Genomic DNA, 24,691 nt, shown 5'->3' with positions numbered 1-24,691 from the left:
AATTTTTGGGGCCTTTAGCTGTCAAATGACAAATTATTTATAAGCATTTTTCCTAGTTCTCGGAATTTCCAAAATTCAAAAAATGAATTCTCAATAATTCTCCAGATTTACTGACAACATTTTTTTAGGAAAAAGTAATGCATAAAAGGAAACGTCAGATTTTCCTGGAAAATACTCTCCGGTATTGTCCTTAAAATCCCAGAGTCTGCAGTTGCTCACGTAAAAATTGAACGAGGGCAAAAAAAGCGGTCCGGACCGCGCCGACCTTTCCCAACCCCCAAGTTACCCAAGAATGTGCTGGGATCAAGGAAAACGATTGTCCGAGAGCCTGGCAGCTCAAAATAGGAGTCAGAGGAAAGGGGGAGGGAGGTCGCAGCGAGAATGAGGTAGGTGCAGAACGAATCCGTTCTTTTCCCGAGGATAAAACGTGCACGTACATATATAAACTTACCCTCTTTTGAGATTTCCGATAGCTTCGATACGGCGATGTTTGCAGTTTAATCCATACAAGTGTATTAGACAATTTTTTGTCTAGACGGCCGATTTAGATAGACGAGGATAGTATATAGATCGGTTGAGAGTAAGAACGCTTGGTTTGTGCTCCCGAGACGAAGAGAGAGAGAGAGAGAGAGAGAGATAGAGAGAGAGAGAAAGATCCCAGGGAGAGTGTAGAGGCGCACCACTAACTCGAAACTCTTTGCCAACCGCGAGATCTTGAGCTCGGGCGCTGTATCTCAAACACGAAATGCGAAATTATATCTCGAGGCACACTGTAAAACTTCGTCGATCTTTGTTTTTTTTTGTTATCGCTCTTTACTCCGATTCTCGAAAGGCGTATACGTATATTTTACAAATATATGTATACATATGTACAAATTTATGTAATACTGTAAAAAGAAGGCCTCGAAATTGTCTACGAGATTTATGGCACGACAGATGTTCTCATCGAGACGCTACATAATCTAGCGGCTCTCTGTCCGTACGAGACGAGAGCAGAGTTCATATCCGCGAAATGGGTCGTTGAATAAAATTATTGCAAAATTCTTTCTCTACATCTCCTCATCCGATATTTCGGTTTGTTGTTTGTTGTTATTGTTTTTTTTAAACACACGACGCACGAGTTTGGTACGGTACAATTCCGAGATCGAGCACAAACGTACGAGCCGGCTGTACATTGGCGACTGAAGAGATCGAGGCGTCAGCACACTCGAGCCGCGAGTCCCGATAGTACCGAGAGAAACAGATGAGACGGTGTGGAGGGGAGACGGCGCTCGGTCGTGTTCGGCAATTCTCGTCGCCGAGCTGTTAGAACGATCGAAACTCGAAGGACGCGCCCGTCAGCGAGAGAAACCCGTACCAAAACGCGATGCTGCTGTTTTTTTTCTTTTTCCAGCACGAATACGCGGCAGCATGAAACACTACACTGTATACGTATATACATAGGCATGCATTCGTACGTATGTATGCTACGGTGTACGGGCAAAAGGAGCGAGGAGGACGAGAGGCGAGCGACATGTGTAGAATCTCTTACAAGCGCTTTACACTCTACGGAATCTTTCTTTCCTCTTCGTTCAGAAGTTAAGATTCGAGACCGATGTAGCCGATGGCGTCGCTGTTGTCGAAAACTGTCATGGCTGCTCAAAAATGACATTTTTCACTCGAAAACAGGTAAAAATGTAGACTTTCTTGCCACAAAAATATACTCTTGAACATGGGAATATATTTGAAAGAGCTACACTTATTAAGTTTTATGAATCGCTTTTATTACATACAATTTCCATTACTTTTGAGATATTACTACCGACGTAGTCTCATTGTATTGCCCACCTGTCGTGTAAACAATACAATATATCCGGTAAGCATAATAATAGACTCGGCTTAAATTCAGCGATTAGCGAGTAGCATGCAAAGCTCTCGTTCCTGCGCCGATATATATATTTTTCTAGTCTTGTCTTCATAAATTGAGAGTGTCGATCGGCGGAAAAGACATCAGGAAGTAGGAGCGCAGGTTCGAAGCAGGGTAGTGTGTATAGCTAGTTCTTGGAGGAGCTGAGTAGAAAAGAGAGAAGAAAGAACCGGTAGCCGAGCGTGAACGCGCAGTTATATACATGAATTTATGTATATATAGATAGTCACATATATATTTATATAAATATACGGATCGCGTAGTTGGAGATCGAGCCGAGCAGCAGACACGCAGCACAGCAAAAGTACATATGGAATATATAAATATATATAAATACATAAACACGCGGTACAGTCTTTCTTGTGTCCTTTTTTCCTTGCTGGGGCGATACGCTAATAATAGGGGAGAAGATGCTTCGCGCGGGTGATTATTCGTTCCCGGATTAAATCCGATCTTATAAACTCGCGCGCGGGACTCGGGGCGAGTGACCAAGGTTGAGACGTTCCTGCCTTATCATTGCACATACACCATCCAGCTTCTCTCGAATACGTATGTATATATATATTTACCTTTTTTTCCATATATCTGTCGCGCAGTATGTAACAAGTGTTCCACGGAGCAATTTCGTGAGCCAGTAATATAATTTATACGTTTTTTTGTCTCTATAACTGAGAGATGTCCAAGATACTACTCGGTGTGCATACGTTTCGTTTTTATATGGACATATACAAATACACAAAAATAATAATATCTTCCGCGTACCTTTCGCTACCATGTGTTTGTGTCAATTAAGGTTATAACACCGGAATACGTGTTGCTCAAGATTTTTATTTATTCATAATATACATAAACTCATGTTTATTCATGGTGTCCACGTATAAAACAAGAGAATTCCTTTCTCTTTTGTTTCCTCAAAATTCAAACTTTCTTCGACGCGTTCGAAGATACGACGAGCGCACCAGGCGAGCAATGAAATTTAGTGTACGCTCTGTCCGTTACGTGTATATATCTGTGCGCCGTGTGACACGTTGACGATGCCAAAAGAAAGTCCAGCCGCGAAAGTGATCTAACAACCCCAAGAATATGCGATCGTCTGCACTCGTGCTTGCAATTATTAAGTATGTACGTTTATTTATAGAAGGCATTATTTCTTTCGCCAGTAATTCACGAGAAAAATGGGATTAATGAATTTCGACCATTTCGATCGGTTATGCTGACGGCGGTTGTCACGCATCGCTCATCCGTTTAAAAACTGTCGGAGTGACGAAATTTCCGTCCATTGGAGGAAAAAATTGACAATATCTTGCAATTCTGAAATACTCGGCTGTCAAAAAATATTCCAATCGGTTATTTATTGGACTGCTATATTACGGAATAAGGTAGCATCTTTACTACTACGTCACTGCAGGTTATGTTTTTCGACGAAAATGTTTGTACAGAGTGCACAAAATTATGAACCTCCTGATGACACGAGACGAGCTTGAATAATGTTTTTGATTTAATTCATGGAATTATGTAACATAATAAAACACTTTTTGCAAGAATAACATTAAGGAAATCATTTATTTTCTCTATATAATGGTTAAGTGTTATGGCGGCTTACGGAATTTCGACACGTTCTTATATTCGAGTGACGACCAACTGTTTACGGGTTAACAACAATGAAAGCGATGAAACTACAAAAAGTAATAACGACACATATTTTCACCCCCATTTTACCCAATACGAAACTTTCGATCGCAGACGCGAAATAAATTCGATCGGTTGCATAAAATTTCGTTGCTTTGTGAGGTTAGGTTTCATCCGCACGGGAATCTATTATGGCGCGAATACGATCGTCGCATTCGTCCAATTGTTATTCAACACAAATACGAGTGGAAAGTTTATTTATTGTTGATCTCGAGTAATTCCTTGTCAAAGTCGTTTCTAGCTTACCTCGATTCTCATAAATCGTGCATTCTAGTGTCCCACCGGTTGAAGTTGCGCGAACCTCGCTCGGACTGTTAGTGATGTGCCTTGATCGATTATAGAACCGACCAATATCGAATTTCCATCTCAAACTCAGAGGCAACTGTGAAGAAGAAAATTGTCCGAGTGAAAACATCGATCGTTTTATAGCATTTACAAATAGTGTTTTGCACCAATTATACTTGTTCGCCCACGCCAAACACTTGTCGTTGACACTTTGCCTCGAGAGACATCTCGCGGTTTCGTAACACACTTTTCTACCAAGTTTTTACACAGCTGTGTCTAACATTATGGCGAGAATGAAAGAGTATTAGATAGGAGGCGGCGAATTGCTAAATCCATTCGAGTTAATTGGCACGCTCGAGCTAATTATAATTCACACACTGCCGAGCGCGATTGATCCGTCTATCTTCAGTGTAGCCTGGTTGTTGCGTCAAGGGTGAAAATAGTATAACGTTTCGGCGGCTCTCTAGTCACCTCTCGAGAAGAAAAGAGGGATTGGGGATCACCTAAGGGCATGTCAAATTTTTAAATAATGGGTCTGTGATCCCATAAAGATAACGAAAGGATCGAATGGGTTTCAAAAGTTTCGAATATTTTTTTTTTTTTTACATATAATTTTCATATACGACGTTAAAGCTCATTTACTGGCTGCTCAGCTTCATAAATATTTTTAATAAAAATATTCCGATATTAAGAATTGCACGCTTTTCGAAAAAGAACCGTAGAAAAGTTTTTTTTAATTCTTCGATCTCGAGCAACGATGGATAGAAAGTCGTGAATTTTTTTCAAATTCATTCAATTTCTAGAACAATTGGAAAAATACTGAAACAATTATTGTTGCTATACTCTTCGAATTCCGAGACCAAAACTCCCAATCCAGAGCATAACCGTACGAACAGGTTAGCACTCAGTAGTCGTGCATTACGAATACGAAGAGCAGAGTGGCGCAGTGGAAGCGTGCTGGGCCCATAACCCAGAGGTCCGTGGATCGAAACCACGCTCTGCTAAGAAATTTTTTTTTCCTCACATTTTTTTTCATCCTTCTTTTCCGTCTCGTCATTAAGGTTGTTCATTGAATTTTCACAAAAAGCTCGTTTTTCCTTAAACTTTCAATCACAAAAAATCAAACTTTATTCAAGCACTGCGCTCTATAAATTTTTGTCTAGAACTTCGGTCACGGCTCGGTCCTTCTCGAATTAATAAACCCTCAAAAACACTGAATCAAGACATTTAAATAAATTTAACACGAGAAACAGCAGCTGCAATCGAATGTGAAACTATAAATTCATAAAAATATAAAAGCGCGTTAGAAATTCTCACATTTTTCAACGCTCCAGTTGCTCGAGTCTTTTTATTGATCACCAATTTGCATCGATCGCGTTTATTGAGGAGATTTGTGGCTGACCGTTTATTCGATCTGTCAAAGATTAGCATGTCAAGCTTTCTAGTTCCGAAGGGTGGGGGGAGTAGATCGAGCGTGAGCCGTTCATGGCGCCCCAGGAATCCAGAGGCCGTAAAAACCATGTTTTAGATCTCCCGTACGCATCGAATATTCATTTTTCATTATTAATAATTTTCGCAACAAATCGGTCAGCGAGTAAGGAGCGTTGGATTCTCCGTGACGCGAGCGTGATTTTAAAAGGTCCGTCGAGCCGCGAGCGCGGAAGTAAAGTTTAACTCGAAATATATATTTGACGTTCGAGAGTTCGAAGTGGCATAAAGTTCGAATAAAAAAATATTTAAAAGAATCGAAGAAAACGGGCGTTTGAGCGGAGCGAAATCTAGAATAGTGCTGAGAAAATGTGCAATATCGCTCCGTCCCCTTCCCCCAGCCCCCCTCGGCGCTCACACTCTCCTCAAGAAAGATTCGCCCGGTCGCTAAAAGCGTCCTGGCGACATTCAGAGAGCTCACAGTTGCTCTTTGGACGAAAATCCCTTCCCGAAATAACGAGCGGGCTTCCTCTCTTCTTCTTCTTCTTCTTACCGCACGTGTTTCCACAGCAGCACTGTAGCGGTGGCAGCGACACCAAGAGGCAAGGGGAAAAGTTGCATAACGCGCGGGGTCAGGCTCCTCGTCGTTTGGCCGCGATCACTCTTCTGTGCCAAAAGACTTCAACCGGCCACCCGATACACTTGTGTATCGACTGTATAAATGTGCGTGCCGCGGTACGCTCGACTGGGAATGCTTGTTATTTATACGGCGATACGGAGGGCTTGAAACGGATGGAAAAATTGTTGTGACGTCGCTCGTATGAGTTTGGTGCGATGATAAATCGAAAGCGCTCCGGGTCCGCTGGAGATGCACGATCGGGAGGCTGCTTATTCGCCTTCGATTATTCCGCTCGCTGCATATGCGTACACTCCCGACTGTTATAGCATTGCCAAGAATCCGAGTGTTACGAGCCGGTGGCAGGAAGACACGGGGAGTCGGCAACGATGCGGCAACATCCGCCTATTGCTCACGGGGCCACGAATTGCACCCAATTAGCCGAAATATTGGCGCCATCTTAATACCTCGATTCAGTGACACTATCTGCGCTGCTTCCCGATGCTTAGCGACCAAAACACTCCCAACTTTCTGTTTCATTCGAGTTCGTACTTTCTTCGAATTTCAGATTAATCCGTTTGAAAAGTAACTCGGCCGTTCGATTAGGAGATCCACTTTTTTGTGGTTAATGATAGTTCGAGGTCCCGTGTGAATTAACAATTTTGAGTTTTTAACACGACGAAAAGGCACAATAATTTTAATCGTGAAAAAATTTTACGGTAGCTTCGGAAAAGTTTGCATCGTGAAGAAAATTTATCAGAGATTCCGTTTCTTTTAAAAATATATTATCTTACGGGACTTTTAAGAAAGAAAAGATGAAAAAACTTAAGTTTTTGACGCGTCTGATTGCACTTCGGGCAAATTCGGGAATCGCCGGAATTTCATCAAATTTATTTTTCAGACTGACTCACGTGCTCTCGTTCGTCTAGTAGCTGCGCTTTTTTTAATGAATTGGCTGTTCCTTTTCCTCGGTGCCATTACACCGATATAAACTTTCTTTCGCACGGTAAAAATGTTGCCGGGCTATGTGTATTCAAAGTGTCAGAGACTCGACCATTAACTAGTCAAGTTGAATTATAAATTTTATCTTTTATGATATTTTTAAAGCATTTTATTACATTCTTATGATAAAAATACTATCAACGTGTTTATTAATTCTATTAATAATTGAGACTTCAAATAAATCAACATAAAGTAGTTGCAAACTTGACTACTCATAGAACAAACTCGTCAACGAGCTACTTGAATAAAAAAATTACATTTTATTCACAAAAAACGGGAATACTGAGGATAAAGTTGAAATGTCCTTCCCACGAAAAAAGAAAATGTGAAAAAAAATTCTTCAGTAGTTTATTTATCAAACGATTCAAATATCATTCGATGAAAAATAAAAAAATGTTGTCGATCGAAGGAATAAAAGTGAAAAGAATAATTTTTTAAACAGTGCCATTATTTAACGTTTGTTGTTTCACGTTGGGACTCGACAATAGTCAAAGTTTGAGTCCGAAGTTCTCGGATGGTGTGCATGACTTTCCCTTGGCCTACCTACCTGTCGACGCGCAACTTCCGGTCCCGCTCGTTCGTTCGTACACAATGTGCGCAGCGCGCCTCGTCGCTCTCCTCTCCCCCGGCGTATTTGTGTACACACTCGTCCATGATCGATCGAGTTTGAAGCTACTGGTATTGCTCAACCCCGAGGAAAAAGCGCGACGATAAGAGAGCTCAGTTGACTCGTCGGTGAGAATGATGACGATGATTACACGAGGCGCTGCTCCGCACAGTATAATCGTCCTCGTGAAAGTTTTGTGTGAACCACCGCCTCGATATAATGCGTCTACGAGACTGAGCGACGCACTCCCAACCGAGAGAGAATCCTTTGTCGTGCCTCGCGCGCGCAACGCACACCGACGCAAGAATTTTATTACACCTCGAATATGTACTAATTCGTGGCCGCGTGCACGCTGGATAGAATAATAAAAAATAAGCTTTCGAATAAAACCTCGCGAGAGGGCCGAGTTTACTCGCGATTTTTTCAACGCTTACGAAGCATGCGAGAAATACTTTCGCGTGTGTCGAGTGCGATTTTGTCTCGTCGGCTGTTCCAGTGTTCCTGCGGAGAGAACCGAAAACCCAGCGAGAGAACGCGGCGCTCGGATTTTGCTGCGGAATCCCTGATCTTCTGTGCAGCCCCCTCGGCGCTCTTCTTTCATTCCTTCCTCCACGGTAACTCGATCGAGACTCCACTGTTGCTGGTGAAACGCGCCACGAGGAGCATAAACGTAAGAAACTCTTTTCATTTCTTCACATGGAAATGTACACCGTGAAAGAAAAGAAAAAACAATGATGCCTCTTTCCCGCTTAATTACGGGACGATAATTATGAAGGAGACACTGCAGCGCGCGAAACCAACCGAGATATCGCAGACGCCTATCGCCTTTTCGTCTCCGCAACAGATCGCCTCGAGATACTCGCACCTCGTGCACGACCCTCCTCGCTAGCCTGGCGCATGAGCTCGGATGACGAGAAATATATATTCCTGAGGAAAGAGAAAACGGAATGTGCTAGTAGGAGGATCGACCCGACGGTAGACTTTATGAATCTCCGTTTTATTGTTCTACTAATCCTCGCTTTTTCGTAGCTCCGTACTACACTCATACTTTTCCCTTTCTATGGTCGATTGTTCAGAGGTTTATATAAGTTAATGGAAAAACAGCGCCTCTCGAGACCCCCTCCCTGTCCTCGGGAGGAGAAAAAGTTCTAGCATTTCAACGATTTTAATGATTTTCTTCATCTGTTCACTCTGGTTGAGTGGCGTACTCAAAAGTGCACGACGCAAACAAAACGTGGAATAGTGACGGAAGAATTGGTTTATTCTTGTCCCTGAGCCAATCGGTCGTCGGTTTCGAAACCACCAGCAACGATAGAAATTCTTCATAAAACATTTTAAATGCTTCGACACATTTCATAGACGATTATAATCGACGAGTTCCTTCCTCGAATAAAATCCACTTTTTTTTAACGATTATTTGATAAATGCGACAATTTTTTGCTGGCTGGCAACTTCCCCGTGGTTGATTGAACGAAGTCGCTGAAGACAAGTGATTTTGAGGGAACAACCGAGCTACGAATAATCTGCTTACGCAAAAATTCACTCGCTTCGGCGAATGGCCGTTCGAATTTCGTCGATTTGACGGAAAGCTTGTTTCGTCCGTGACAAATAAATTTCCCTCGTCGAAATACCCTTGCTCACGTCGAAGCAGACGTTTTAACTCGAAGCAGCGATATTTGTTTCGGTAAAGAAAAAATCCAATCGGCACTCTGCTCCAGAAGTTACGGAATTTGCATTTTTTCCATCGAACCGATTCTCTACAAACGGCGACCGCTTGAACCTCACAAATCGGGGGAAATCGGCCAATCTCGAGTATAGATCTTGGCTCGCTTTTTTTTATATTTCGCGTCAAGACGCCAAATTCTCCTTTCCACAGTGCTGCACGCTGATCAGGGCGAAAGAGTCGCGTACACTTTTAAACCGGCTGCTCCCCGGGTTCAAGCTCGTTTGGCACACGCACTAATACCTTTTGCGGCAGCCCCTGCTTTCTCCATTGTTATATCGAGGCTGGTATACATCTGTAATAATCGCAAGAACGCGCGGGGCGTGAGTAGATTGTAAAATTCGTATTTAGACCACATCTCGTTGGTACAAAGAGCACGGAGAATACGGATTCGTTTTATATTGTGAGAAATATATTTTTTTTTCAATAATTTTCAAAGCATTTACCCACCGATTACAAACGTCACAGGATTTTTTCAATTTCCCTCTATTTTTCATCCCTTCAATTCTAAACAGCTTTATGTCGACAGCAAAAAGTTACGCACGTCAGAACTATTTAGAAGAATTTCGTTTTCTTTTCGAGTATTTTTCATCGCGTCAGACTAGCGCTTACCGACGGGTGGAAATGCATTGCAAATCACAAATTTTCACTCTCAGCACAGTAAATTCTACGATAAATACACGAATATAGACCGAATACGTGTGACATTTTAGCAACCACAGTTTTTTCCAGGGTTTTCCGAGCATACTTTGCAATATAAAGATTTGAGGTGACTGAAAAGATTTTTTGCTGTGTTTATAGAGAAAAAGACTCTCGAGTCTTTTGAATAAAAGGTTCGGTGGATAAAACAGTTTTTATTACTTGGAATTAATGCTGCAATCCAGTTGTATGCTGTCCCCGGGATACTGAATTCTTGATACTTTCCTCTAGAATTTTCGGCCTCGTTTTCTTCGTGGAGAAAGATAAAAACGTGGAAAAAAGGTAGCACGAAGTCGAGTGCAGGTTTCGTAGCGTTGCGCTGGGGCGCGTGTATCGCATGCTAAATTCTCGAGCCTGAACAGCCCGAGGAATCCGAGCAAATATTTACTTTCACCCTGGAATCCAAAATGTCAAGGTGTTTTATTGCATTTCGCTCTCCGTTCGATAACTCACTCGCGGGTGTTGCGTCCCTTAATAATTCCCAGTGTAACGGCCGGTCTCCTTTCGGCCCGACGGCTCGAGGATCGCCTGCTGCAACATTAAAAAAAGTTTGTCAAAAATTGGGAAATTCCTGTGACCTCGCGTGACGATCTTTCGCCTCGATTTATTTTCTTACTCATTTGGTCTCCGCAATCGAATTGGAATTTTTATCCTTTCGAATAAATAAGCAGTACTTATGGTTGGATAAAAGGATCGAAGTGGCTTGCTCTCGGGTGTAAAATATCTCGATGCATTTCGGTCAACGATTTGCACGGATTTCAATTTTCCCTCATTTTTTGCACTTTAACGAAAGAAACGACGTTTCGAGAAGCGCTGCTGTTGATTCGAACTTTTATTCAGTATTCGGATCGATCAAACACCAGGGAATACCAATCAGCTGGGAATAATCCTTTAGCGAGGATTTATAGAGGAAAAAAAAATTTTCGTACAAGTGAAATTGACTCTCACTGTCGTTTGCATCGCTTAAATGAAACGGCGGTATGCGTCAGGCATCGGTAAAGAGGCAGATATTTACGTGGTTTAAATACACACACTCGCGAAATCGTTCGCAATGCCGCCGAACGGGAATGAGCGCGAAGCGTGATTGCTGATTCTAAAACGTAGAATTTTTCTGTGCAAATGAGCGAGCCAATCGTCTTTTTTACTTTAACCTCGTCGCGGTATCTCGCGAGCGATGGCGAAATCGCTGATAATGCAGAGAAACCGGAAATCTGAGCCACCGATTGACCCTAGCCATTTCCCTGCCCTGCGCTCTCGATCTCATAATACGAGCGCCGCGATATCGGTTATTAGAAATTAAGGAAAAGCAGAGTCTACCTCAACCGCGAGGATGCGAATATGCGTCGAGGGGCGACAGCAGACACACGACTCGCGCGGGCCAATCATATAAATAGAAACGGTGCGACAGCGTGGAACCATAAATTGTCGCTTGGCGATTTAAGGCCGAGTGCAAGGGATCTTCTCTCTCGCTCACTCTGACGCATCGCCCGCGGTTCTCCTCTTAATTCAAGTATTCATGTAGCCCCGGCATCCCTCTCACACACTATAGTATATTATACCAGCCGAGCATATCGAGCAATACAAGTAAAATCCGAGAGTTACGCGAGCTGACTCGCGACAGCTCGCCCATCGCTCTCTCAGCTTCGCCTTTGCCTGTATTCATACCTTGCCTTATAATTCTATGTGCATGCCTCTGCTTATCTAATATATAACGCTAATCCACGATGTATTATATTATTATGCAGGCATTAGTGGATGAGCGAAGGCGTGCGCGACCCCTCGCTCGCCTTCGTCTCTTTTAATTTCACTTCCTGCTGTACGAAAAGGCGGCTGGTTTATTTCGAAAAAATGGCCGTTTTTCTTACACTTCGCCCGATTCCTGAACACGCTCCTACGAACAATCTTACCTTCTGTGGATCAGAGTCTTCCTTTTGTTACGTGACCGCGCTGTCGTGTCCAGTCTCGATGTCTGACACGTTTGCACGAATTTCCTAAACATTCGCATCGAGTACTGCTTGCGCTGGCATAGCAAACTTGACTGAAAACAATCGTGCGCGATCGACGGGGTCGGTAGAGATTCGTTGTTTCTTCGTATCTCCAACGAAGTAAATCTTTGTGGCTCTCGAATTGTTGAGGCGGTGATTAATATCGGGGTGTTTAAGATTAAATAATCTGTCGATACCCAGAATTATGTCGATTTCACTTGATAATAAATTGTGAGGAGAAAATTTGCAGGGTAATTTGAGGTTAAGTTCCACTTCCGAGTCGTTTGCGGGGATCGTCGGTAAACATCGAATATGTGTTTATGGGAAAAATGTTTGGTCGTTAACGATTATTCGCAGTCGTAATATCGATACTTGTGCTTTCTCTCGTCATAAGATTCTAAAGAATTTTAATGCCCGGTTTTGTAGACGACGAAGTCGCGTTTCTGAATAATTATTACAACGTTCGGACAGAAGCGGCAATTAAACAAACTGTCTTATACTATTTATCGATTCTTATTCACTTCTTGTACGAAAAGAAATTCATTTGGAATCTTTCTCGTGTTCATGTTCACCTTTGATACGAATAGAGATAATGGTTAAATCTTTCAAGTTTTTCTACGAAGCAAAAGAAAATGCTTCGAAAGTTGGACTGATGTAGTTGTGCGCGATGAAGTGTCGCGGCGCCACAATACATGGGAAACAAAGAAACAGTTGTTCGCTAAAAAGTTTCATTAAATTTCCGCCTCGCGAGACCTCCCGGAAACGATGATTTTTTCACGCGATTTACACCTGGAATATTCAACGCGGAATGCAGCAAAGCAAAGTTTTACGAATGATCCAACGTGTTGAGTCAGTGCGGAAGAGAAAAAGGGTACGAAAAGTGTGAACGTTCGCTTCGCTCGTGCAGATGGCGGAGCCAGTCAACGTCAATTTGGTATTTGGTCAGACCTTTTAGCTTTATTTTAATATCGCGAATTATGATATTGTCACTTAGGAATAGAGAGATGTGAAAGAGTCTTGTGCGAGGTCGAGTATATTGAGCGTAAATCGGTAATGCACGCGTGCAAGCTGCGCTGATGCATGCACGGTTAATTGAGTGCCCGCGGGATTTGGCCGCGGTCAGCAAATCTCAAAAGCGAAGAGAAAACTCCGCCGCACCGCGACTACATATGTACGTGTATATTTATTTGGGTTCATAAAATATTTCGCGACAGCTGCTCAGGCTTTTCCCTGACCTAGGCCAATCTCGTTCAACATTTATCCTCGAATTAGGCCACCAACAAAATCTTCGAATAACAATTAAATAACGCTTCATCCATCTCTGTACAAATTTTGGATTAAAAATACAGGGAACAAAAAAAACTAAAGCGTGTTGAAAGAATGGCAACTCGCAGCAGAAGAGGCTGAAGTTCGATAAGTAATTTGTGTCTTTTTTCATCACTTTATTTGAAAAAAAAACATTTAAAGATTATATACATACTCGATCGTCGAAGTGAAACGCATGAGGATTGCTCAAAAATGGTGGAATAATTTTGTATCGGCACTTACGAAAGCAACGGGTCGGTGTATAAGGATGAAGAAAAAAAATCGTCGCGTCGTCGTGGAATACCTCATGTATAATGTAGGCTAGAGCACACCGTTGTAACTCTGGTAGATGCGGCACGCGCCGCAGGCTCCCGGTGATGCGGTATTCTCAATGCGTGGCCCTTCTATTTCCGTCCGCGCGACGGCGCTGGAATCCACCGCGTCGAATTCTGTGCGTTATATGACGACAAGAGGGAGGCTCATCGAGCGCGTATATAGTTCGATAGTTCAGCCGTAGCCGGGACAATAAGTGACGCGTATGTGCCAATCTATGCTTGCGGATAATCGATTTTACATTTTGCAATCGATCATCGATAACGCGCAGATCGCATGAAAGACTGCGCACAAAGGAGGATTTTCAAAATTACCGTAAAAATGAGACATGTAACGGTTCTTCATCGTTCGATCAAAAACAACGATGAATTTTCACGTGTTATTTTTATCCCGTTCGAACAAGGCACGAATTGTAACCTCGCGAACGTTTGTTTACAAAATATTTTGCTAGCGTAATATCCTGTCAGCTCATACGATACGCAATAATTTGGACAAACCACGCGCAGTTCTCAACGAGATGTACTCCCATCATCGTATCATGCAATTGTCGGCAACTAGCGTCAATTTAACGTATCCGATAACGGCTACTACGATGTCATTTATACAGCGCGTTAGCCGGCCGTTGACGATCAATGCAACGACGACCACCTCGCATTTATTACAGGCTCGAGTACATCCGCGTGTTGTAGAGGGCGCCAGTCGCGAAAAGCAGCGATGAGTTTCCAAACGACATCATAAATACAACGTCGGTCAACGCGCCCATGGCGGAATAATATGCGAGCTGGGCTCGTATATATATCCTGTGTGTAGTATTCGCGTGCATCCTATAAACGTATATTTAAATGTGTCCGCGACGCGCATACCAGAGCAAAATGAAACCAGAAGTGCCAACAACTCCGCATTTGTACACGATACATTAATCATTTTATTTTATTACAAACATTACGAAAATTCTTCTCTCATCGTCCGCTAATTCGGTTTCGAGAATCTTTCTCTATTTTCGGACAGAATCGGCGTTGCCGTACACACTGGATAAACATTTTTATTACAGAAAGTTTTTAGGGCTATTCAACTGGATCAAACTTTGATAAACTTATTTCCATCAATTTTATGTTCCTTCTACAAAGCGTCGGTCGAAAGTAGGTTTTCTATAGTGAGCGTTCGAAACTCAGCGTCGAATTTGAGGTTATGATTTTTGCAGTTTCGACACGTAACTCAAACAAGATGCATTCGAAAACACGGTGAAGTTATTGCGTTAGATGTTAAAAATGTGTCGGGCAAATGTCCTTGAACTTTTCCGGCGAATCGTCGGGAGAGAGCGTATTTAGTATTTTTGTTTGTTCATATATTGTGGCTATGAGATACGAGCCTCTTCGCTCACCTCCCAGATGTCGGGCGCGCGTGTCATCCTATACGTCGATCGTGGGCGCGAGCTCTCGAGTCGCGTATTTTACACACACGCGCACAGGGGCATTTGAATCTCAGCTTGCAACTCAACTGATTGCGAGGGAAACGCGCTTCCCGAATTACGTACGTATTGGATTGAAAAACAATAAAAATCCGTTTCAAAGAGTTTTAGGAAACGTAAGTTTCAGGAATTTGAACATAACCTCGATCATCGATGCCGAATATTTGTCGCTTTACTTTTTTAAGCAGCTATTCCAGAAATCGACAGAAAAAATTGCTCACAATTTAAGAATTCGTTGTTTTCGAAACATTCGATCGAACGAACAAAGACTTTTGACGGTTATTTTATCGCCATTGAAAAAAAGTGAATCAAGATGAGGGCGATTAATTAATTCGAGACGGAGTGCCCCATACACGTATATCTGATTACTCATTCGCGTATATTGTTTCGTAAACAGTATCGGATGTCCCGCTGTGTGCATTGAGTGTCAATATTATTATTATCGTCTCATAAGTTTCGTGCCAATCTCAGATCGATCGAACTTTTTGTCGGCCCGTGTAAGGGGGCGCCAACCATTGAAATCAAAATGCACGTTAATTTGAAAAAAAAAAAACAAATTTTCCAATATAAAAAAAAAAATTCTCAACCGAAAAATTCATCTGAAAAACCTCTCGATTAAAATGACTGTTTTTCAGTCTTTTTTTAGCGAACGATTTTCAAAATGAGAATAAATTTTCCCTCCCAAATGTCCGAGATTTTTAAGTATCCCATTTTTAAATAGATTAAATAATGAATTGCAAGTTCTTAGTCCCGCAGTATGAGGAACAATAAATCATAAAAACATGAAACCAAAGTCATAACGCAGTAACGATCTCTTGTGTGCACACGCCCAAACTGAAGAGTACATTTCCAGGTTAATGTTTCTCGCAAAAGAAACCGGCGGAATAACATAGTAGTTGATATTCGTTGTTGTCAGATAGATAATAGTTGAGTGAATATCGTATAAGAAATTGAAAGTCATTTCCAGGCCCTCGTTCGGTGACCGAACTGCCTTAAGTACACCTACTCACGCACGCCGCGCACACACACACATCGTAAATGTTACTCGATCTTATTTCTCGTCCAATATCTCATTCAGTAACGTCAAACCATCAATCAGAGTGGCACTAACATTTTAGCATAGGTAAAAATAAAAAAATGTAACCTTTGTGAGCGAGCAATGTGATATATAAACTTGATTTTCACAATGTGGGGTGAAAATAATGTAATCACAGAGGCATGCATGTGCAGTTTATTATATTGTGGTAATTTAATGCTTATACTCGAGGTCGCGTGACGAGAACGTCATCTCAAATATCCCGCTACCCCGAGAACGAAAGAGGGGAGAGAGGGAGGGGAGAGAGAGAAGAGGAGCGGTATCTTTCGTTGTGCGAGATGGTCGCGCAGTAATTTTATACCCCGCAGCCCGCTACCGCGCGAAACTCGTTACGTTCATCGTATTTTTTCTTCGCATAGGCAAAAATAATAATAATTGTCGAGTACAGAAATCTGATCGAATCGTCTAGCCCGTTTTCTCAACTATTTACAAAAAAGCACAAGTTCAAAGTCTCTACGGAAAGGGATTCCCAAGCGGGTTGACGAAATTGACGGAAAACCGAGATTTGAGACATTCAGCTACGCATATTGTGGCACATGCCCTCAGTGGGAGATAGCCATTCAGGAAGAGAAGAAGAAGAAGAAGCTACGCATATTATTCAGGCCTTGCAGGTATAAATTACACAAAAATGCTCTAGGCTCGCGAACCGCGTTATTTTTCATAACCGCACGTTGCGTTTGTATAAAATTAATTAAAAACGTTGATAATACCGTTTACCTAGAGCTCTTGCGGTCGTAATGATGATAAAGGATCGGTAATAATGGAATATATTATTCTCGGGAACGTAACTCGTTGAATAACACGCACGCGCGTGTACGAGCGCGAAGCGTAAACTCCCGAGCTCACCAGCGCCACACATTACATTTTTTCCCGCCTTCCTAATATCTATAAAGCTCATTTTTTAACCGCTGATGATTATTGCAGAAATACGTTCGGTCGTGCACCGCGATCATTCATGAGAATACATACGTGTGCACTCGACTATTATATTCACTTTTATCCTATGGATATATTGTTTTGAGAGACGGGAGTTTTATTCGAAAATAAATACATGAACGACGTACAACGCGAGTGCCTGCTGCTGCTGCAAGAGTTCTTTGGTTATGTGAACACGCGTATTAATGCGAGGTAAATGTTCCTGTCGATCATATATACGAACCAAGCCCAAGTCCCTGTTACCGCTATCGCGTGTTTTCTGACTGTCACATTCACTACAGTTATACACTTTTTATTTCCATACCATTCCAAACCGACAAATACTAATTACTCGCAAATACGTGCATTCGTCATTACGGTTTTGCTATCGCACATTTATGAGATGCATTTGTTCGGTGAAAAGTGAGGAACGCGTTCTGTTTTTTTTTTTTTTCTTACGAGTACGGAGAAGTTTATCGATAAGGATTGAATTACTTCCGACAAGATTTAGCACAACTCTGGATACTTTCGTTTCGATCATTTCAACTGACGGCAATGAACTCCGGAGGCAGAATAAAAAACATGGATATCAACGTTCGGCGGTTAACTCCCTCCAAAACAAACGTGACCTTGAATTTAGTACGGCGTTCTTTTATTGGTCAGTTAAATTTTACCACCTCCGACTGTGATTTTAGTCGAAAAACAATGGTCACGGACTCTGCATCGATTGTTTTTTTTCGCACGTTTTTCCTCGTAATACATTCGCGTCGAGATTTTTACGAATAGTTCGCTTTAGGAGAATCGTGTGCCGAGTACTTGGCTCGCGTGATCGAAAATCAAAAGTTTTTTATAGCTAGCGATCGTGGGAATCGATGAATAGTGAGAATCTCTCTCAGGGTAAATTCTCGAGTTGCGAATTCGCCGAGGGCGGCGCTGCTGTGCGCAGATTCAGCTTTCCGTGAAAAAAAGGTGTTCGTAAACAATTCACTTGTGCTGTGGAATTCGATTTTTACTGGCAAAGAAATTCGAACTATTCGTCTGAATCGTAGGAGGCGAAAAATGAGTTGAGGTTTGGACATTTTTTTTTACAAAGAACGAAGGAGAATCATTTCCGTCAGAGTTTTGAGGAAAAACAGCTTGCAATCGCTCCCTCAAAAACCTCTTTATTTTTGTCTCTCTTTTTTCCATCGCCCGGCCATTCTATATGTTTCTTACAAAAATGTCCGAGGCGAATGCGAAATTCTGGCGTTCGGCGTCGTGCATACGCGAGGCTCGAGATGACGAAAAAAAGCGTAAATGGAAGAGGAACGCGATGCAGAAAAGGCGAGCAGAGTCGATGAGCGCCTGAGACGAGAGAAAGAAAAATTTGGCCATGACCTTCGGGTTTGCCGCAAACTCTGACCTCGCCCCATCCGCGAGAGGGCAACCAGCTATAATTGCATCCCACGCGCGCGGATCTCTCGTACATAACATCGATCTGTTACAGACCCTGAAAAAAATCTTATCCGGTACACGAAATAATATGAATTACAAGAGAATAAAAAACACTTGAAAAACTTCATGATCGCAGTTATTATGCTAACGATACTCGAGTGTAAAGCGACCCCGATATAGTGAAAAAGCCCAAACGAATTTTTGACGAGAACAAAAGTTGAGTGAAACACAAAGCAAATATCACAATCCGTCTCTACCTCGGAACTGATTATCTCTAGCGAAAAATCGCTGCAAGCATACTCTACGATGGTCGAACGAAGAGTGCATGTCAACAGATTCATTTCTTCAGTCTCAATTACAATTCGTGCTAGAACGACGTTGACGTGTCTCCGTTGTCGTGTCCATTTCGTTGGGAAACCTCCGACGAGCTCATTATTCTCTGATGGAATTTAATTATGCAGCCAGATACATATCTTAAAAGTAATGTGGAACGGAGATGCAGCAGTACAAGAGAGATAACTCATTCCCACCCTAAATCTCCGATCTAATTTTCTTCGAAGATGCTTCGATCTTTCTCACTAGTGTGATCACCCTTTTCTCCACTCTGCATTATTTCACCAATTATAACTTTCTTGCGAGTTTCGACGTTGAATTAATTTTAACGATCTTATTTATGCTCGTTCACGTACTTTCGATGGACGAAGTATACTGACAATATTCATTCATACGAAATCGCGAGTGTGGGTTCGAAAAAAGGCAACGAAAAAATCTAGTCATCATTGTTCTTGAAGCTCGTCGACGGTCTTTTATTCGGTAAGTGTTTCTTTCTACGCACGTAATGCGGACGTGGAAAAATGTCAATTTCGAGTACAAGTCACGTTGGATCGAACGAATGAGTTCCGTGAGTATTTAGAAAAAAAATATTTTCTATTCGTAGGCCCAACGTTGACGGCATTCACTCCGAGCCCACCCGTCAATCAAATTTCTAAATTTCAATAGTTTACACAGATTTTAAGCTTGCGGAATTCGTAACGATGGGAAAGTTCTTTCTAATGCGTATTTTTCTTCAATAATTTGCTATTGTTTCCACAAAGATCTGAATGTGCGTCTCTAAGTACCTCGGTTGAAAATAGAACGTCTTTTCACAGCCAGAAACGTACGATGTAATTTCCATTTTTGAGTTTCTCACGAAACTCCTTTAACGGCGTCGATTTTTTTCTTCTTTTTGTGTCTCTTCGCTCGCATCTCGCAACCTGCACATGACGACATCTGTTGGAGGTTTTTACAACTATTCCGAACGACAGAGGCGCCACGTTCGAACGGGTAAGTTGGTTATGTAAATACCTTAGTCACGCCTTCAAAGGCTTTGCGAATCGAAGGGTAACCGAAATTTTCGTTATTCGAGCACGGATGAACCGTGGGACGAATAAAATCCACGATGGAGGAATTTGAATCATAATAATTCACGCACAATTATGAGGAAAGTGAAGTATGGAATTTCTATGTGAGCCATAAAGAGTGGAGTGAACAATCGTATCAATATGAGAAACCCAATCATATGTCAACTTTTAAGAAAAAAAAAAAGGGTATCAAGAGTACAAATCTCTCAACAGTTTGAAATTCACGAGACTATGAATGATCTCACTTATATTTGTATTTATATTCTTATTTTTACGCGATAAATTTTGTTCGGACCTCGAACAGTTTCCATGAGTAAACAGTCGTTTCTGAGCGCACGTACAAAGATGAGTAGACTGAAGAGGGTCCATGCGAAATGAGACGAAACGAGGTGTAAAGTTGAGTGTAATTCATTTGCAGATGCACGTCTTTGATAATCGGAGGTTGCGTGGTCACAAATTGAACTAAACTTCGGGAAAAACAAATTTCTTGTAAGCTCTGATAACTATAACCTAAAATTTTTTTTTATTCGTCTCAATTTGCAGGAAATTTTTTTCGTGTAAAAGTAAATTTTCGTTGTTTCATTGTTTATCAGACACTCTCATCTTTTCAATTTTTACACTGCAAAGTGTTTGGAGTAAGGCAACAGTCTCTGAAACTTTTGAATCGATGAACATCGAGGATTATAATTTGGTTTAGGAGATCGATAAAAGAAATATCACGCAAAGTAGTGGAAATTCATTTGTTCTTTTATTACATTACAAAATTTGACTCCGAAATAAAGAGATTAATACTTACAGATCTATTCTGCGCTCGTTGAAACGCACGTCGATAAAAGAAATTTGAATCGGTTTAATATTGGAGGCAGAAACAAGAGTTCTCGAAAATTGCCAGAGCTCATGAGCACGAAAATTCATTCTGGATAATGCTAAAGGCGATTGAGTTGACGAATAAAATTGACGAAAAAAGATCAGGATTTAAAATCTCATAAATAACAAATCTACAATTTCTTTTTGTTTGACATCATGCGGCCGCACTTTTTGCTACGTACGTTTGCAAATCCGGGCGCGACTTCTGATTATCGTTGGCACGGAAACAAAATTATACAATGCGATATTTCACGTGATAACGTGAGCTCTCTATGCACGTACATGAGAATCTGCCTGACGAGCTTTCGAGTTGTTTTTGTTCTTTCGTCACTTATTCTACCGTATTATTAATGTAATAATTATGTATCGTTCAACAGTCCCACGGGCAGAAGATATCCCTCTTGCTTTTCAAGCTCCCGAAGACTCGATTTTTGTTCTTTTCTTTCTTTTAAAATTCATGACAGACTTGATTGATGACTCATTACTCGTTTGTTTCTTTTATCGTTTTTAGAGGCATTGCGCGATCTCTCCGTTCAACGTGGGCGTAGGGCACCAAAAATCTACGATTTTTCTCAGTACCGAGTTCTTTCGGTTTCGTCTCCATCAGCATCTAAATTTGCAGAAACGAAATTATCAACAGGGACAATCATTGAAAAATTAATTATCGAATGATCTTGATGACTATTAAAAATTTTATTTTTAGCAATTTTGATCTTGTTTTAATTGCCGATAAATACCCTCACGATCGACTTCTTCATCGACCAGCAGATCATCTTCCTCGTTAACAGCGTCTTCATCGTCGTTCACAGCCTCCTCTTCGTCGTCTTCTTCGTCCACGTCGTCCTCCACCACTACTATACTGTCATCAATATCTTCGCCTTCGACGCCTTCTTCACCTTCAACATCCTCCCCAGCTCCATCCCCCGAAGCGACATCCTCATCTTCCTCATCATCTTCGCTGTCAATGTCCTCACCATCGACCTCAATACCGTTTTCAACGTCCATATCCGGCGCGAGATAGTACTGAAAAAAAACATTTTCAACAACGATTTTTTAATGGTTTGTTATTATTATTTTACCAGAAGTATTTCGATCGATACATTTGCATTTTTATCAAATTGTGTTGGAAGAATAATCATTCGATCTTTCACCAAATGGTTTTTCATTACTTTTAAGAACTTTTTTGATCAATTTTATGAGTGAATGAGAGTAAATTCCCTTCTTTTGTATGGGCAATGATGGAAGAAATACTGTTAGTAGTAAAAAATGCTTATGAGTAAAAAGAGTTTTAACAATATTTTTGTTTGCGACTTCATTAATGGTTTTACCTGCAGGGGATTGGGCCACATATCGTCCTTGATTAATTCGGCTATCTCATCCGAACTTGGATCTCCATGATCCGTGAACCAATCGAAGAATGATCTGTGTCCCAGTGGCCTTTTTCGTCCTTTCAATTGTCCCTTACCCTTTAGCCTTTTGATCAGATCAGCTCCGTCTTTCCAACGTATCGGTGTGCTCTGGGATGCTGGATCTCCTGCAAAGAAGCAGAAGTTTCAGTAAGACGGCAACTGACTTTTCCCAATGCACATAGAGTGAAGCTTTTTCTCAGATAACTCTCGTTTTTACTTTATGACGATACACAATCAATAATTGTGATTACGACTCACCGGATGAACCGAGATGAAATTCTTTCGTGAGTACAGTATTCTCGAAATAAGGATTTTCGTCAAAATAAAAATTAATTCTGTAGCCCGATTTAATGTCCTCAAATTCCTCAACCTCCAACTTGTTCAGATACCGAAGAGCATCTTCTTCCTCCTCTTCAAGTATTTCTGCTATTTTCTTATTGTTTACAAACTGGTTAAAAGTTTCGTTAAGGAAAAGTAATTCACACATAAAAAATATGGGAGAAAAATAATTGAATAATTTAGAATGTTCCATTTATTTTGTGGAAATTTTTACTCATCCATTGTCACTCCAACTTAGTGACATCAGCTTGAATATTATTGTACAATTATTCATAAACGACTGTCAAATTATTCATTGCTTTATTTGAAATCTCAAAGTTGGATCATTACCCAGTAATAACTAAATTAGCTCGAGATACAATGAGTGAGAAATAGTTCAACTGAACTTGTCTAATATTTGAATGCCGAATTCTGTATTTGAATACTATTTGAATGAGTTCTCAGATTTTCTCAAGAGTATGAAATACAATGTGGCAGTTTTTGTAATCTGATCAATGAGTACTTTTATTTCAGCAAAATTTTGATGACTAGAGTGCCTGAGTGTGGGCATGCTTAGGTATTGGGGGAGGGCTAGAATTTATCAATACTTCATGAGAATATTGTATCGATGAAATATAGATTAACTTTCAATTAATCAAAAATCAATTGAAATTCCATGCACCTGTACAATGACAAAATTTCATGTTTGATTATTCAGACTTAATTACCGAATGTTCATTTAAATAACTGTGGAATAGAAAAAAGGTGAAAATTAAGTTTTGCATGGTATGTCCATATCCAATGATTGGAATTAAGCATAATCGTGTCCCTTAACTGCCCCATATAAGAAAAAAATGTCCAACAATTTGATTGTTGACGATTTGATCGAGACGTTTTTATTTCTACTGTAGAGAACAAAACGAACTCGTTAAAAAAAAAAAAGAAAAACAAACATAACCATTGCCGGCAGAAAATATGTCAACATGCTGTGTGGTACATACGCACGCGAAGTATGAAGCACTGAGGAGAGGGGGTGACAAGATGGCGGTGCGAACCGGCGGACGCCGGCATTCACCAGCAAGTGTCAAAAAAAGTCGTTACCTCACAGGACAAAAAAAATCAAAGAAAAATAGAAATTGGCGTAAAAAAGGATACAGCTGTCACCCAAAAGTTTGGTATCCTCTTGATGATGTCGTTGCGTTTTTGAAAGAACGGTTTGCGTAATTTGTTGTATTTCTTTTCGACTTCCAGTATTTCATCGCTCGCTTTCTCGTTAAGACCGTCAATCTGATTCTGACAACCGTCAATTTCCTCGAGAGTCTTTTGTATCTCTAAATCATAATCACGACTGTCCATACCGTCGCCGGAACCTCGTTCCTCTAGCTTTTTGATCTTTTTATTAGGTGAAGCCATGCTTTTTTCGGCTACACTCGAGAGAAGGCTCTCTCACCGCGCGCGGCTATCCACCGTCGCACACACGTCGCACACTCGCTGTTTACCACCGAGATTTTACTCTCTTGCGTGTATACGTATATATCACTAACCGCGTGTGTATTTGTGCGCGCGCTCGTGTATATATTTATGTGTATATATGTATCTTAATACGCGCCACTTAGCGCACTGCTATTTTGTTTCGCTTGTCCGTTTTTATTCTTCTCAATGATCCAATTAATACTGCCACTTTAGTACGTAAGGAAACGGTCTATACTCGTAAAAAACGAACGTGAGTTAGCTCAATTTTCACGATACAATTTCGGGTGCGAATGCCGCCCGAACCTTGAAACACCGCACACCGCGATCTAACTTCTCGTCGCCGCTAACGCGCTAAGAATTCCTAACAAGCGCCTTCAAACAGTACGCTGGTGTCGCCCTCTACCAGCCCTCCGGGTGTATTCAACGCTATTGCTCATTTCTCCGATTCCATATTAAATTATTTCACAAATTATAAGAAAAAGTTAATCAATAATATTGTAAATCAAAAAGTAGTGAAATTTCTAATCAATGCGTCACATATCAGCGATAGAATTGTATTTTAATCGGTGACCATTCATTTTGGAAACTCGCCAAAAAAAACTATCGTGCATGTGTCAATCCGCAGTACCGACTGCTTGAACATTTTCCTCCCAACAACGAGAACATTAATGTCATTTTCTAATTCGCTATTACCTCATTCCAAAGGATTTCGGTGATATTAACTTTTATTTGC

At 41.2% G+C, this 24,691-nt stretch overlaps 2 protein-coding genes, 3 long non-coding RNA genes and 1 other non-coding gene across 8 annotated transcripts in view; 3 read left to right on the top strand and 3 right to left on the bottom strand.

The window, feature by feature from the left end:
- smash (smallish) overlaps nt 1–1,192 on the bottom strand; it is a 52,621-nt gene extending 51,429 nt beyond the window's left edge. Inside the window, exon 1 of the mRNA XM_043424496.1 lies at nt 452–1,192. The gene's annotated coding sequence lies outside the window, so the exon portion shown is untranslated. The remainder of the gene's footprint in view (nt 1–451) is intronic.
- A 655-nt stretch (nt 1,193–1,847) lies between these two features.
- On the top strand, nt 1,848–3,453 carry LOC122413892 (uncharacterized). Its single transcript, XR_006261656.1, has 2 exons — nt 1,848–2,455; nt 3,067–3,453. It is a non-coding gene; the product is annotated as an uncharacterized lncRNA (long non-coding RNA).
- On the bottom strand, nt 2,715–17,300 carry LOC122413890 (uncharacterized). The gene is made up of 5 exons (XR_006261654.1): nt 16,860–17,300; nt 10,118–10,486; nt 7,474–9,551; nt 3,842–3,977; nt 2,715–2,972 (listed from the first exon to the last, which is right to left on the bottom strand). It is a non-coding gene; the product is annotated as an uncharacterized lncRNA (long non-coding RNA).
- On the top strand, nt 4,813–4,884 carry TRNAM-CAU (transfer RNA methionine (anticodon CAU)). The gene has a single exon. It is a non-coding gene; the product is annotated as a tRNA-Met (tRNA).
- A 304-nt stretch (nt 17,301–17,604) lies between the features above and the next one.
- Nucleotides 17,605–21,464, top strand: LOC122413889 (uncharacterized). 2 transcript variants are annotated; one of them, XR_006261653.1, is made up of 3 exons: nt 17,605–19,304; nt 19,429–19,814; nt 21,270–21,464. It is a non-coding gene; the product is annotated as an uncharacterized lncRNA (long non-coding RNA). The 2 variants fall into 2 exon arrangements; XR_006261652.1 differs by having other exon boundaries at nt 17,605–19,814.
- On the bottom strand, nt 20,618–24,317 carry Set (NAP domain-containing protein SET). 2 transcript variants are annotated; one of them, XM_043424534.1, is made up of 5 exons: nt 23,641–24,317; nt 22,426–22,615; nt 22,087–22,283; nt 21,496–21,781; nt 20,618–21,368 (listed from the first exon to the last, which is right to left on the bottom strand). In XM_043424534.1, the coding sequence occupies exons 1-5, from the start codon at nt 23,896–23,898 to the stop codon at nt 21,331–21,333; spliced, it is 969 nt and encodes a 322-aa protein (XP_043280469.1). In that variant the 5' UTR covers nt 23,899–24,317; the 3' UTR covers nt 20,618–21,330. The 2 variants fall into 2 exon arrangements, with proteins under 2 accessions (XP_043280469.1, XP_043280468.1); XM_043424533.1 differs by having other exon boundaries at nt 22,087–22,292; nt 23,641–24,315.
- Nucleotides 24,318–24,691: the final 374 nt, after the last annotated feature.

This window comes from Venturia canescens, chromosome 7 (assembly GCF_019457755.1).
Source record: "Venturia canescens isolate UGA chromosome 7, ASM1945775v1, whole genome shotgun sequence".
NCBI classification, from domain to species: domain Eukaryota; kingdom Metazoa; phylum Arthropoda; class Insecta; order Hymenoptera; family Ichneumonidae; genus Venturia; species Venturia canescens.
Note: the sequence above shows the minus strand (reverse complement) of the source record. Positions and strands in the feature narration are given on the sequence as shown.

What these genes read in the sequence shown, in the direction of transcription:
- Set (XM_043424533.1), bottom strand. Translation starts at nt 23,898, where the DNA reads ATGGCTTCACCTAATAAAAAGATCAAAAAGCTAGAGGAACGAGGTTCC. An exon ending in CAAACTTTTGGGTGACAGCT is followed by an intron (nt 22,616 to 23,640) that starts GTATCCTTTTTT and finishes ACTTTTAACCAG; the next exon opens with TTTGTAAACAATAAGAAAAT. An exon ending in ATTTCATCTCGGTTCATCCG is followed by an intron (nt 22,293 to 22,425) that starts GTGAGTCGTAAT and finishes GCTTCTTTGCAG; the next exon opens with GAGATCCAGCATCCCAGAGC.